Raw genomic sequence first — 14,019 nt, forward strand, 5'->3', positions numbered from 1 at the left:
AGAATGAGAGATACAAGGGGTGTAGTGAGAAGAAAATAAAAAAAGACCAGCATTTATGCCCTATCTGTACAGATTATGGGCACCATTGGTACAGTTGCAAGAAGGGTAATACAGAGGACATTGCAGCTCTTATGGCTGAAAGGTAATCTATCTACATTGCATTATTTTCTACTTTCTTATTGCTAATGAACATGTTTACTATTTTCTTATTGCTAATGTTATTGCTCATGCAGAGGACCACCAAAAAAGAGGAAAAGGTCCACCAAAGCAACATCTCAATCAAGCATTGTCCCTTTTGAGGATGATGAAGCACCTGCATCCTCTATGTCTTTTCCACCCGCTCCTCAGTCAATCAGCTTGGAACCTCCAACTAAGAAAAAGAAAAAAAGAAAAAGGAGAAAAACAATGCATCTGGTTCTAGAAAATCAGCAAGGTCTCTATTTTCATCTACATAGATTGTGCTGCCTTTTTTCTTGAATTACTATATCTGAGTCTTAGTGCTAACTACATTCATACATGCAGGTTAGCAACTGGCTCTAACCATCCTGATCCCATTTCAAATGATTCTCATGTGTCAATTGAGCAAATAATTGTTGCTTCAGCTATTGCAAAAAAGGTGAGAGGCAAGAGACAGGTTAGGATGAAGGGGAAGCCTAAGAGGAAGGGGTAGCAAAAGATAATGCAAAGAAGCTTGTGCTTCCAATTGATAGCCCTGCAATGGCCACAAGAAGCAAGAAGAACGATCCTGCAAGCCCTGCAATGAGCACCCGCAACAAGAGGAGACTTAGTCTTTGAACTTGATGTGATCTCACTTTGATCAAGCGATCTGTTGCTTTTGTAACAATATGATGTGTAATGGATGCTCTCATGTGGACTTGATGTAACATATGAGAACCTCTATAAGGGTTGGTGACTTTGTGTTGGCTTAGATGCGCTAGAACTTGTGAACTTGAACCTGTGAAGTATGTTGTCAACTATTTATGCCCAATGTTGGCTTTAGAACCTGTGAACCTGTGAAGTGTGCTTTGAACCTGTGAAGTGTGCTTCAATTTCTGTCAACTTGTAAATTGAACATGTCAACTTGTGAATATTTTTTATATGTGGTCGTTGCATAGTAAAAGTCAATGTTGCCTTTAATCCATCATATTTGGCTGTCTTATATAATACAACTCAATGTTGGTTGCGTACAAAATGCCATAGGAGGGAATTATACCTTGCGTTAATGCACACAGGGGTATTTTGGTCTTTTCCGTGTCAAATTTAACGGTGTCACCGGTGAATCTAACGGTAGTGTCATAGAAGGCATAAAACTTAGAGCCGGTGTCACGTAAGGAAGATTGAAATTTCGGATAAGGGAATTGGTCTATCTTCCAGTGTTACATAGGAATTTTCTCTATAAACATAGATAGAGGGAGAAAAATTCCTATAAACATAGATGGAGGGAGAAAAACATAGTCATCGTAGCATACATTCATACCAGCTGTCTGAGGCTTTGAGCTCTCTGTTTTCAATTTGGACAGATTGGAAAAAACTTGTGCGTTGAGTTAAGCCGTTAAGCCTGAAGCTTTTTCAGATTAACAGGGTGAAGACAAAAATCAGATTTTGAGATACCCGCCCATGTGAAATCTCATTGCCTCCCCCTGTGTTTTGATGAACCCAAATACCCTTCTCCTTAACGCGCGCACACAAGTCTGTGTCCGAGGGCACTGTCATTCAGAAAAGTCTCCGGTAAAAATCAGTCACTTGAGTTCAGATGTCCGGAACCCACATCTCTAGTTTTCTTAGTTAAACTGCACAGCTAATAAACTAAACCTTTCTAATTGAACATGGTAACCTATTTTTTCCTCTATCCAAATTGAAAACAGAACACTTGAATTATCATCTCCTTGAAAAGTCAGCAGTTCCAGTATCATGTGGATGGATCACTGGATCTTCACGGTGGTAGCAATCTGCCCTTAGCAAGATCTGAAAAGACACAATGCAGAAAGCTTTCAACCAAGCCATACATTTACACATATTTGAGATGTAGATTTGAATGATTATAACATTGGGTTTGGAACATGCATCAGATTGGTCTAAAAGGCATAAAGGAGATGAAAGAATAATAGATCATCAAGTTCTATAAGTATCAAGATAGAACAAGACCAAGATTAGGCTAGGCTATCTTGGAGCATATGAGATTGCAACCTTTGAAGTTCACATAATCATTTTCTGAGAACAGTTAGCACAAGAAAAATATAAATGCATGCATCACCATCTAATTTTGCTAACTCTTAGCCTAACTTAAGGTACATATGTCATGGCAAAAACAAACAGTCAGATGCAAAGTTCATAAATACATTGCTTCCAACTCCTAGCCACAGACACCACGATTCTACTTTTATGCTGCTAAGTAGTAAAATTTTGCAGATATAGGTACACAAACATATATAGGTACACAGGTTAAAGATAAGCAAAAGGGCTAGTACCTGGAGTGTAGAAGCTCACGTACGGTGCAATGGTGCAGTAGGTGTAGGACCCTCTCTCCCCGACCTTCTTCACCTGCCCTGACTTGGGCATGACTGCGAAGACACCAACATCTGAGCTAATGAAAATGGTACCTTTGCCCTCTATGAAGCCAATCACATCAAGTGAGACCAACGGATCAATAACGGGGAGCAGCATCCTAAGCTTTACCATCCTGCCTTGCACCCATTCTGCAACGCCTTGAGGGCCAGCCTGCCATGTCCACAGGTGGAGATTACCATCCTTCACCCCGGCGAGTCCTAGACCGCCGTCCTCGGAGGTCACAACAATGCTATCCGTCTCCTCATACATGTCCGGCACGTTGATAAGTTGGAGACCCCGCCCAACCAAGTCATACTTGAGAATTCGACTTCTGTTGCCTTGTAGAATGCTAAAGTAGAGCGCGTCTCCGGCAAGGAGACTGGGCCTCTCCTCGATGTAGGCGTCAAGTCGAATGGAGGACGACGTGGTCCATGCGCCAGTCTCGGATGAGTACACGCTCGCCCAACTGAGATCCCCGTCGTCGTAGGCGCCGATGACGACGACGAGGAACGGGCCGCCGTGGCAGTCGAGGTGGCCGCAGCCGTCCGCGGCGCAGAGCACCGCCGCGGTGCGGCAGAAGTAAGGGTAATCGGGCACGGGCACGTGCTGCTGGTCGCCGGTGATGGGGTCCCAGACGACGAGGCGCCGTGGCTCATGCTGCTCGAAGGATTGGAGCAGCGCGCGCCCGTGGCGACACTCGACGACCCACCAGTTGGGGCGGTCGAACGCCGGCGCGGAGAAGGGGGAGGCGCTGCCGGTGGCGGCGGCGACGACGAATCGAGCGCGGGGGCCCTCGTCGTAGATGTTGCGGAGGAAGCCGAGCAGGGGCGGCGCGCCGTGGAACGCGCGGTAGCGGCGGAGGAAGGCGGGGCCGGAGAGGAGCTCGCGCCAGGCCTTGCAGACGAGGGAGGCGCGCACGAGGCACGCCGGGTCGTCCGGCGGGAGGCGGAGGAGGATCTCGGTGGTGGCGTCGTCGATCAGATCCGGCGGCCGCGCCATGGCAATGGCGTGAACGCGGTCGGCCGAGGCGATGATTTGGTTTGGGTGGGGATTGGGGGAACGGCGAGAGAGACAGAGAGGGAAGACCGACCGAGCCAGGCATCCGCAAACCGATTGCTACTCCAATTGTGAATTGTCCATTTGGTTGCCATGGGCCCATGGGCATGACCTCGAAACCGATTTGATTTGCTTGTAAAATCTTGGCATGGACAGTTTATTCGATCTGCTGTAGTATCATCAGTTGATGATCAAATAACCAAACTCCTAATGTTCATCTTGCAACCAAAGTTTCAAACGGGCGGCCATGTGCAGATGATCTTTGGCTGACTGGAAGATAAACTCAGGTGAGCAAGAGTGAATATTGTGATTATTTTACAGTCTTACTAGATGTTGCAATCAATGCATCAGGTACATCAGAAGTTGTTCCTTCTTTCAGTCAATGCATGAATAACACGGCAGCTTAACAGCATTTGGTACCAGCTTTGAACAGTTTGAACAACTCTTCAGGTGAACAGGAGTATGTAGTGTCCGAAACCGGCAGCCTGGTTCAGCGGTTCCAGTGGTTGCCATATTTTTCAGTCCCTGGTGTATGTTGGCTAATGGCAACACCAGCTAGCATAATCTGAAATGTTACCAGCCTACTATGCAGCAAGAGTGAGGAAAAGGCGATATACAGGCTGCAGACTGTTGAAAGTTAGCTACTGATTTGTCAGTGCCATTCAAAATCTTTACCCAAAAATCTGGACATAAGAAATTAGGGGAAAACACAATTCCACATGGCCTTTAATGTGGTAATGCCATATTCTTTTGGAGCACAGGACTCATCCTTGATATTTCAGTTGATGTTCCTAGTGGAAATTTTGCTGTATGACTTGATATTCCCTGAATCTGTATGCTATTTTACCATAAAAGGCTGAAACAAAACTAAAAAATTGACATGTCCATGTATGGACCTGGAAGGGTTGTACACAAGGACTCAGACAAACTTTCAGATCCCAAGTCCAAGTGTATGCCTGAAAAAGGCTGAAACCATGTTCAAGGAATCAAATCTGGAACTGGCACACATAGAACTTTTTTAAAAAAAATCACTCCTGATTATGGTAGTTTTTTGTATTGCAATCTAGGTAGTACCTTTGTCAGGTAAAGTAAGTTTAGGATCAACCACACAGTCATCATCATGCAGGATCAGCCACACAGTCATACTCACAAAGGAATACCAGCACAAGTACATATTTCCAATGGCTGTGGCTTCCAGTTTTATTTTAAGGATTTTTCAGTTCATACACCATATGAGCAACATTGTGCTTCAAGCCTAAAACTGAACAAAAAATCAGATATTTTCAGTTCCAAATGTGTGCCTGAAAAGGCTGAAACTAGTAATGGGCAACCCAAGGAATTGCAATATTTTCCAGTTCAAAGTTCATGCCTTTCAATGCTTAACCTAGTACATGGGTGACACTATTCGAGTGGCTGTGAAATTGGAATTATACATTAAGTAAAGCTGAACTGTAAGCTCTAAAAATAGCTATGAGAGTGAGGGTCATAAACTAGATTTAAAGAGTCGAATAGAAAACAAAATTGTTCAAAGCATCAGCTCTGCAAGATGCAAACACATGCATAATATTTCCATGTATTAGCCTACTTCAGCTGATTAGATAACTGTATCCACTCCAATTCAAAAAAGATAAATCCACTCTGAGGATAGCAATTTGTTCCTAGCACAATATCAAGAGTTAAAACTTGTTTGGAGCTAAATAGTAGCAGCTTTTTCAAGAAGACAAGGGTCATCAGTGATGCTTTTATGTTCATGCCACTAACAAATTCTATTTACAGTTCGGCTATAGCTGTGCAAAGCTTAGTAAAGAAACCAAATCTGTATTAGAAATATTTCACCTATCAGAATTCATCATATCAATTCCAGGTGGACTTGCCAAACATAAAAAAAAGAAATAAAGTAAAATATGACTTGTAGATCTTGGCCCGCAAAGATTACAAATTTAGTGAAAAGGCCCAAATCAGACCAACAGATCCTTTATCCTTGCCAAAACTAAACATTTTGAATTGATCAACCCAACCATTTTCTTACTTAAACTGTCCAACTAAAAATCTATAAACATTTTAATTGACCATGTAACCTTTTTCCCCCTTACTTTTGAAATTGGACATGTTAATTAATCTTTTTCTTGCTTTTTCAAAACTATTATTTTTTTCTTACTTAAAATTGTCAAGTTGTGAAGAAATCACTTGAATCATTGGCTCCATAAAAACTCAACAGTACTGGATGGATGACTGCATCTTCACAGTCGTCGCATTACGCCCTTAGCAAGATCTGGAAAGATACAGCTAATAAGCGTTCAACCATGCTATAGCTCAACATTTGCACATATTTAAGGCATGTAGGTTTGAATGATTATAACATTGGGCTAAGAGAGTTCATCAAACTGAACACAATGCAGGTAAAAACAACAGTATAGAATTAACTCCCTATTAATATCTAGCCAATTTGAAGAATGGTCTTAACATCTAGAACTGCACCAATTAGTCTATCTCGGTGCATATGACCAACCTTTTTTTCAGAGAACAGGTATCACCAAAAAGAATTTGTCCGATTTTGCTAACTCCTGTAGTCAACGTTAAAAAAAAATCACAGCATAAACATTAAGAAAGGTTGTTCTGTATATATAGGTTTAAAGACAGGTGAGGGTAATAAGGTGCATACAAGATTGCAATATTCTAGTTTTGTTAATTTCATATGGATCACAAATAACACAAACATATGTAAGGCGTACAGTCAAAGGTATGCATAAGGCCACTACTACCTGGAGTATAGAAGCTCTTGTAGGGTACGATGGCATAGTCCGGCCTCGTATCATCTAACTTCCTCACCTCCCTTGAGTTGAGCATGATTGCGAAGACGCCAACATTTGCGCTGATGATAATAGTATCTGTGCCCTCTATAAAGCCACACAGCTCAAGTGATGAGGTCGATGGTTCAAGAATGGGGAGTAGCATCTTGACCTTGATGAGCCTGTCTTGCGTCCATCCTACACTGCCGTCAGCACCAGCCTGCCACAACCACAGGTACAGGCTGTCATCTCTCAGACCCGCGAACCCCAGCCGGTTGTCCTCCGCCGTCACAACAATGCCCTCCGGCTGCCGGTACACGTCCAGTGCATCAATCACAGATAGGCTCCTCCGGACCAAGTCATATTTAAGAATGCCCTTGCCACCGTTAAGGCTAAAGTAGAGTGCATCTCCGATGAGGAGACCGGGCCTCTCATCTATGAACGGAGGTCGAGGCACTCCATTCATCAGTCTTCGATGAGTAAATGCTCGCCCACTTGTCAGACTTGTCTTAAGTGCATAGGAGGACGACGAGGAATGGGCCGCCGCGGCAGTCGAGGTGGTCGCAACCGTCCACGCCGCAGAGCACCGCTGCAGCGTTGTGGTAACCCGGTTCTCCGGGAGGGGGCACTCGATGCTGGTCACCGGTGATGGGGTCCCAGACGACGAGGCCGGACCCAAAGCAGTCGTGCAGCGCGCGTCCATGTCGGCAATCCATGGTCATCCATCCTTCATGGGCTTCGAACGCCATCGGCAGCGGGGCGATGGGGGAGGGAGCGGTGGTGGCCACGAAACGTTTGCCTTGGAAGTTGCGGAAGAAGCCGAGCAGGGGCGGCGCGCCGTGGAACGCGCGGTAGCGGTGGAGGAAGGCGGGGTCGGAGAGGAGCCGGCGCCAGGGCTTGCAGACGACCGAGACGCGGATGAGGCACGCCGGGTCGTCTGGCGGGAGGCGGAGGAGGATCTCGCCGAAGACGTCGTCGATCAGCTCCGGCGGCCGCGCCATGGCGTGCTCGTGGCCGGCAGAGCGCGGCCGAGGCGAGGGTTTGGGTTCGGATTGGGGGAAGAGTGAACAAATTTTTTAGAGACTATTCTCTATTTGATAAAAATGACTCGTTCCTTCTTTTATTTTATCCTCAAAATTTTTTCCTTTGACCACAACTTTCATTTCCAAAATGACATTGCTGTTAGTTCCGTCAGATCCAACTGTGAAAAACCTTTAGAGACCTGTCAGATTTTTTTGTGAGTGGACAAATATACCCCTAGCGAAGGGCCGTTTCCCCGCGTCAGCCAACAGAGGAATCGATTCCTCCCTTTCTCTCCTCTCCCACTCGCTCCCTCTCTCACCCCGGCGGCGGTGGCAGGGGGATTCAACGGCTTCGAGGCAGCAGGCGGTGCGTATGGACGGCGAAGGCGCGGATCCGAAGGGCGCGGGCCAGCGCGGGAGGGGCGGGCATGGGCCACGACGGGCGTTTGAGAGCGGTGGGCGCGGCCCGACTAGCGTGCGGGAGCGGGCCCCGCTGTCTGGGAGCGGCAGGCGCAGGCCTCGACAGCCAGGCGGAGCGGGTGGCGCCGGCGTTGAACTGGGCAGCAGCAGAGAGCTAGTGGGTGGCGGGCCGCGCGCGGGGCCAGGCTGCGGCTGGGGCGGCGCTCGTGGCGAGGGGATGGCCAGAGTAGCGGGCCACGCGCTGGCAAGGCCGCGGCCGTAGCTGCACAGGAGCTCCGGCATCTTGAGTGCGCGGCGGCTGTCCAGGAGGAGCTCGAGGCCGGTGGCAGCAGCAAGGCGCGTGCGGTGAGGGTCAGTAAGCTCGTGCGCCATGCAAAACATTTCCCAGGCTGACTTGACCTCGTTGGCTTCCGAATCGAAACTAACCACCGGCCAATTTGAGATCAGCAAATCTTTCTTCCTACCGCTAGATAGCTCATGTCTCGATGGATAGTCTTGTTGGTTGAACGAAGAAGAGAGAAAATTGGAGAAAATAGGAGGCAAGCGCAAAAAAATTGGTGCAAAATTTTGGTACAAGTGATGAAAAAAAAACATATATGCAATCAACCGTTGAAATTTGGCTACAGAACTGGATGAATATCTCAACTGCATGAGGGGCAAAAACGTCTTTCCAATTGACACTAACAATAAGTAATTATCTCAATTTTTTATCCCTGGCGATTGAGCCGCCGGTCCTTCCGTGCTTCAAGTCCAAAGAAACAGAGCAGGAGTCCATATGCATCACGTTCACGTATGCATACAATTTCATTCCGCTTCTTGGTGCCTTGGTCCGGTTCAACCAGGTTGTTACCTGCCTATAATATAAATATATTCCATTACAAAAACGTGTAATATCGGCAAGGTTTAACTTGGATTTCGATATTTGGCCTGTCCATGCCAAGGTTTTGCTAAAGTTTAGCCTACTGGTTTTTTGTTCCTGAAACTTAACAATTAGCAGCCAGGTGAACTAAAAGCATCAGTTGTGCTTGCGCAAATGCAACTTGGTCAGATACTCGATGAAGGCTCAGACTTTAGATCAAGATTGTGATCTGATCCTGAGCGTCAGTTGATCTGTATTCCTGTGATCATCTTGAAACCTAAGTTGCAGATGGGCTACCCGGCAGAACTGCAGTCTGCAGATGATTTTTGCCTGACTATAAAAGCTAACTCAGGTGAACAAGGCCCAGCGTATATTGTGATTCTTACTAGCTGTTCCACATCTTATCACAGAAAGGAAATTGCGACAAGAAGATTAAAATCAGTAAATTACAAGGGTCATGGCACCCATTTTGTTTCATCATTTTAATCCCTGGGGCCAAACAAAAGAGAAACAAAGCCGTAAGATAATTTACAAGGGACGGTCACGAAAGCAGCCTTAATATTTCCCTCGATCCCTTTTCGGAAACTAAGTTAATTAAACTTCAAACACGAGTCCTAGTATTTTCATGCATTGTACAAAACGGTTGCTTGATTAATGCAGGACCTCAGCATCCTTTTACAATAAACTTTTTGCAACTATATTTACTGCAAAACAATCATGGGCAGAAATGATCCACAATGAAACCATAGAACAAAGTTGAAAAAAATTAAGTATAGAAGACAACAAGAAAAATGAAAAAAAAAGGAATCCTCTGGAATCTTCACATCAAGTGCTACAACCCTTCATTTGATGCATTGCTGAAGCATCAACATCTGTTGTGTATGGGATCAGACCCCCTCCGGACTCTTCTGTCACTCATCCTGTTTGGATCAACAGATGAAGCTCTCTTGGCCGGGTAGCCCTTGTTGTGGAGGTTGGCAACAGTCCTCTCAGCAAGCATCCGCGGCTTGTTCCCTTGTCTGAGGAAAAGACTAACGCCTTTCAAGCCGTATGCCTTCTGCTGATGAGCTAACAGCAACAGGCATAGAAGAATGGTTAGGAGCCTCTTGGCAAGCACTGCCATTTCCCCTCCAATGTTTCCTCCTGTGAGTAACACTAGTTTGTCATCTATATACAAGCAGGCAGGCAAGTGGCCATTGCTACATCCACAGTCCTACTATATACTAGGTGCAGAGGACCAAAGAGGTAGCAAGAGGGCATTTAGATTCTGTAACAATCATATGCATGCGGCTTGGGTGGGAATGTAAGGCTGTGCTTTAGAAGGTTCTGACAGGATGGATAAAGAGACCATGCCACAAACCTTGGGAAGCAGCCAAGAATCTTTAGACCGGTTCCTCGGTCTCTCCTCTCCTCAGTGTCCTGCACACCACGCAACCTCTATAAAGATGAGAAGCGTTGTTTGATGGCGCATTTAACGAACAGCAAACTATTTGCTTTATGCTTTATCGAAAATCCGTTTCAACCAAGATGCTCTCTATCCCAGGCAAATTAAAAGAAAAGAGAAACTCAACTATCATACTACATAGTTCATTGTGCTGAATGATCTTATTTATGCTTTTGTTTTGCCATTTCATGGATATATGCCCTTTAGCCCAAGCTTCAAAGATTAACATAAAAAGTAGCTTATTGCTATATCCATTCTTATCTCTATTCAGGTTTAAGCTGCTTCTTTTTTACATTACAATATTATTATATAGCCGCCCACATGATGGCATGCTGCTTGGGGATTCCTAAAGCTCGAATTCTTATTCTCTTTACTTTAATCGAGAAAAGAAGTGGGTTTGCATAGTGCTTCCTGTTGGAATGCACGGTATCCTAGCCAAGTAATTCCAGCTAAGTGGCTTTGTTCTTTAACTTTGCGCCAAAGAGGAGAGGAAAGAAAATGGAGCGGGAGAGAAACAAACATTAGCTTAATACGCTGTCTGTAACTATCTCTGCTACAGTACTGTTTTTTTTTACAGAAGACAATGTCTTGTGTTGGCAAAAAAAAGTTATAGGGTCGAACATTTGAGTATTTTTGCTGCACCTGTTCCCACTTCCTACCTCTGCATTTAACGTTCCCTGCTACCTACCCATTTGCTTCATTTCTTGTACTTACAAGTGTTTAGTCTTTATATGAAGATACTGGTGTGAGTATTTCCATAAATCATGGCATTAGTAATCATAGTTAGCCGTACGGAATTACTTGACCATGTTATGGTGTTCTACCTTTCAAAACAACGAGCGATAGAGCATGAATTATATGAGTATGGAGTTCAAAACCTGATTTGGCCGAGGAGGCTAGGAATCAGCGGTCTCCTCCAACCGCGCTCGCCTTTGGCAGTCCTCTCAGCACGTCCATAGGCTGGTATCCAGTGACACCCTAAATTTCCAATTTTGCAACTGAATAAAATTTATTACAATTTTTCAGAATTTATTTGAGCTTGTTTAAGGACTTAAGGATTTTCTAAGGTTTATTTGATTTCCTAGGCATTTAAATACTTTTTCTAAAATTTAATTAATGAATCGTAGGTTTGCATTGTTGAATTCATGCTGGTGCATTGATTTTGGTTGCTGAGTTCAAATTTAAGGTTTGAATTCATTGTTTGAATCTCTTTTGAAAATAGACAAAATTCCTCTTTTTCTTCTTTTCTTCTCCTTCCAGCTCGAGCTTCTTCTTCTAGTCCGACCGGCCTTCGTCTTCCAGCCCACCGGCAGCAGCAGGCCGGCAGCCTAGTGCAGCTCGGCCCAGCTTCTGCTCCACGCGCGACATCGATGGTGCCCCGCCTGAGTGCGCCACCGTCGAGCTACTGACGAATGGACCCCGCCTGTCATCACCATCCTCCTCTCGCGTTGCGTCCGACTCGGACCCGAGTCCTTGCCACACCCCGGTCCGCCTCCGATTCATGGCACGCAAGCCGAGGTTCATCACCCCCTTTTTAAACCCCGAGCCAACCCTCCGCAGTCCCCTTTCGCCAAAAACCCTAGCGCACACCAAGCTCTGTAGTGACACCGCTAGCTAAACCTAGCCGCTTGCCTCGTCGCTGTCGATCTGCGCCTTTGCCGCCTTCCCATCGTCGTGAGCCCCACCCGGAGCTTCACATCGTGGTAAGGAAGCCCCGGGTGCTTCTCCTGCTCGTTTCCGTGGCCTCCCTTGGGGGTTGTAGCTCACCGGAGCCACCCCTTCACCGGCTTCTGTTGCCGACCGCCGCCGCAGCCTCAGCCACCCCTGGGATTGCCCTAGCTTGCTTCGCGTCACTTCCAGCTCACTCCCGAGCCAGTCCCGTAATTTTTGGTGGTCGGAAGATCAAGTTCGAGCAACTCTGGCGAACTCCATCGTCGAGCGCCGCCGCCCGCAACCGTCCGCTGCCGCCTAGCGCCGCAAGTCGTCCAATCTAGCCAGGACGGCTTAGATCGGGTCTGACCAGAGTCAACCGGTCAAGCGTACCAGTCAACCACCAGCCAGCCTTGCCGCTTTTTCTTTAGAGCCTATATAGTTTCTTGTTTTGCACCTAAGGTTCTGCGCAGTTCAAAAGTAATTAGATTTAAATCTTTTTCCTTCTATTTTAGACGCTAGAAGCTCTGTTTTCTCGTAAGTCCCGAATCTTGTTTAGCTATCTTTAGCGTTTTAAATCTGATTTGAGCAATTTTTGTGCCTATGAGTTCGTGTTGACACAAAGAACAGTTTTAGGATCTTATTTTGCTCTGGTGCTACTGCTTAGTGTATTGTTTTCTTATTTTATTCTTTTATGTGCTTGTATGTACTTGTTTGATACGCATAGAAGGATCTCAATTCGAGGGATTCGAAGATCAATCCTTTGAAGACTTTGAGCAGCAAAAGCCATTTCAGGAAGGCAAGTTGTGTCCTTATCACAATTTGAACCTATGCAACCTTTACTTTTATGTTCAATATACACATGTTATGCACTTTGTGCTTATAAACATGATGGGTCCTATTTAAGGTTTGCGTAGCTTTATCCTTATACCTTGAACAACCTGGGTTTTACTTTTATGTTGGGTAGTACTTGCTTAGTTGCTCAACTTGGGTACGGTGGTATTAATGAACCAATGATCTTATTTTATTTTATTTTAATTTGTTTTATTTATGATATACCTTTCATTAATACAAGATCACCATGCTTAATTGGAACATGGAGTGACCACCCAGGAAAACAGTGCAACTACAAGACTAACAGACTCTGGTCTTGGCTAATTAATTAGAAACTCTACTATGTGGTAGCTTTACCTGAAAGGAGCAAAAGGAGGAGACAGTAGTTAGTGTATAGCCCGACCCTCAAACTAATATGCTCTATGGTAGTTTCACAGTTTGAGAGAGGTTTATACGTTGCACTGATCATGAAACTTTAGCGAGCTATCCTTACTAGGAAATCACTATAAAACTCTTGTAGTGAATCCCATGCCACTCACCTCGGAAGTGTTTAAGAGAGTAATTAACCCATGCATTTTGGGAAACACGTTTTATGGGTAAAGATGTACAACCTTAGCAGAGTGACTAAAACTGGTCGATCAGTCGTATTCACGGTCCAGAGCAGCCTGGACCTTGCATGATTAATTTATCGGAAGTTGAATAAATCATTGTTATTTATATTATTTATTGATGTTTTATTTATTTATGTTTATAAACTTATACTTAGTAATTGCTAATAAAACTTGACCAACCAATTAAAATACTGACAGCCTATCCTTGCATAGCTTTACACTGCATTCCTCACGCTTGTTGAGTACTCACCCTTGCTAAAACCGTTGCTCAGACCAAGAAAATGTTGAGAAGATTTTTGAAGACTTTGAGGAGTTTTAGGCGTACGTGTACCACCAGTCAACTGCCTGTAGAGTCGTCGTCACATTTGAAGTTCCGCTGCTAGAATAAAGACTCGTTTTGCTATTCGATTTAAAGACTTTCGGTCATATAATAAAATTAATACTCTTTTTACACTTTGGCACTGTTTATAGTATTTATTAATTACACTTTGGCACTGTTTATAGTATTTATTAAAGTTGTTGCATGTGTGAAACTTGATCCTAGTACACATATAATTATTTATCTAGTTTTACCTTTAAAACCTGGTGTGACATATCCTTAGTCCTTCCTGCAGTTGAGGTTGCAACCGGGCAGAGCTCACCGGCTCAGGGTGGGCGGCCGGCCGCCCGGGCAAGGACGTTAAGCTGTCGGGGTTGCCTGAGCTCGGCTGGGAGAACATTTAAATACCATAGGGAGGAACTCTGTATACTGTTTACATGTAAGGAGCTTTCTGAACCACAGACGACG

General features: G+C 45.0%; 1 protein-coding gene and 1 pseudogene across 2 annotated transcripts; both read right to left on the minus strand.

The window, feature by feature from the left end:
- Nucleotides 1-1,692: 1,692 nt before the first annotated feature.
- On the minus strand, nucleotides 1,693-6,243 carry LOC117862122 (uncharacterized). Of its 2 annotated transcripts, XR_004641893.2 has the most exons (3): nucleotides 2,677-5,264; nucleotides 2,469-2,561; nucleotides 1,693-1,965 (listed from the first exon to the last, which is right to left on the minus strand). XR_004641893.2 is itself a non-coding variant. In XM_034745641.2 (2 exons), exons 1-2 carry the CDS (start codon nucleotides 3,544-3,546, stop codon nucleotides 1,934-1,936), a joined length of 1,110 nt encoding a protein of 369 aa, XP_034601532.1. In that variant the 5' UTR covers nucleotides 3,547-6,243; the 3' UTR covers nucleotides 1,693-1,933. The 2 variants fall into 2 exon arrangements, 1 of the variants encoding a protein (XP_034601532.1); XM_034745641.2 differs by having other exon boundaries at nucleotides 2,469-6,243.
- Nucleotides 6,180-7,537, minus strand: LOC117862123 (uncharacterized; annotated as a pseudogene).
- Between the last annotated feature and the right edge of the window lie 6,482 nt (nucleotides 7,538-14,019).

The sequence above is a fragment of the Setaria viridis genome, chromosome 6, assembly GCF_005286985.2.
Source record: "Setaria viridis chromosome 6, Setaria_viridis_v4.0, whole genome shotgun sequence".
NCBI lineage: Eukaryota > Viridiplantae > Streptophyta > Magnoliopsida > Poales > Poaceae > Setaria > Setaria viridis.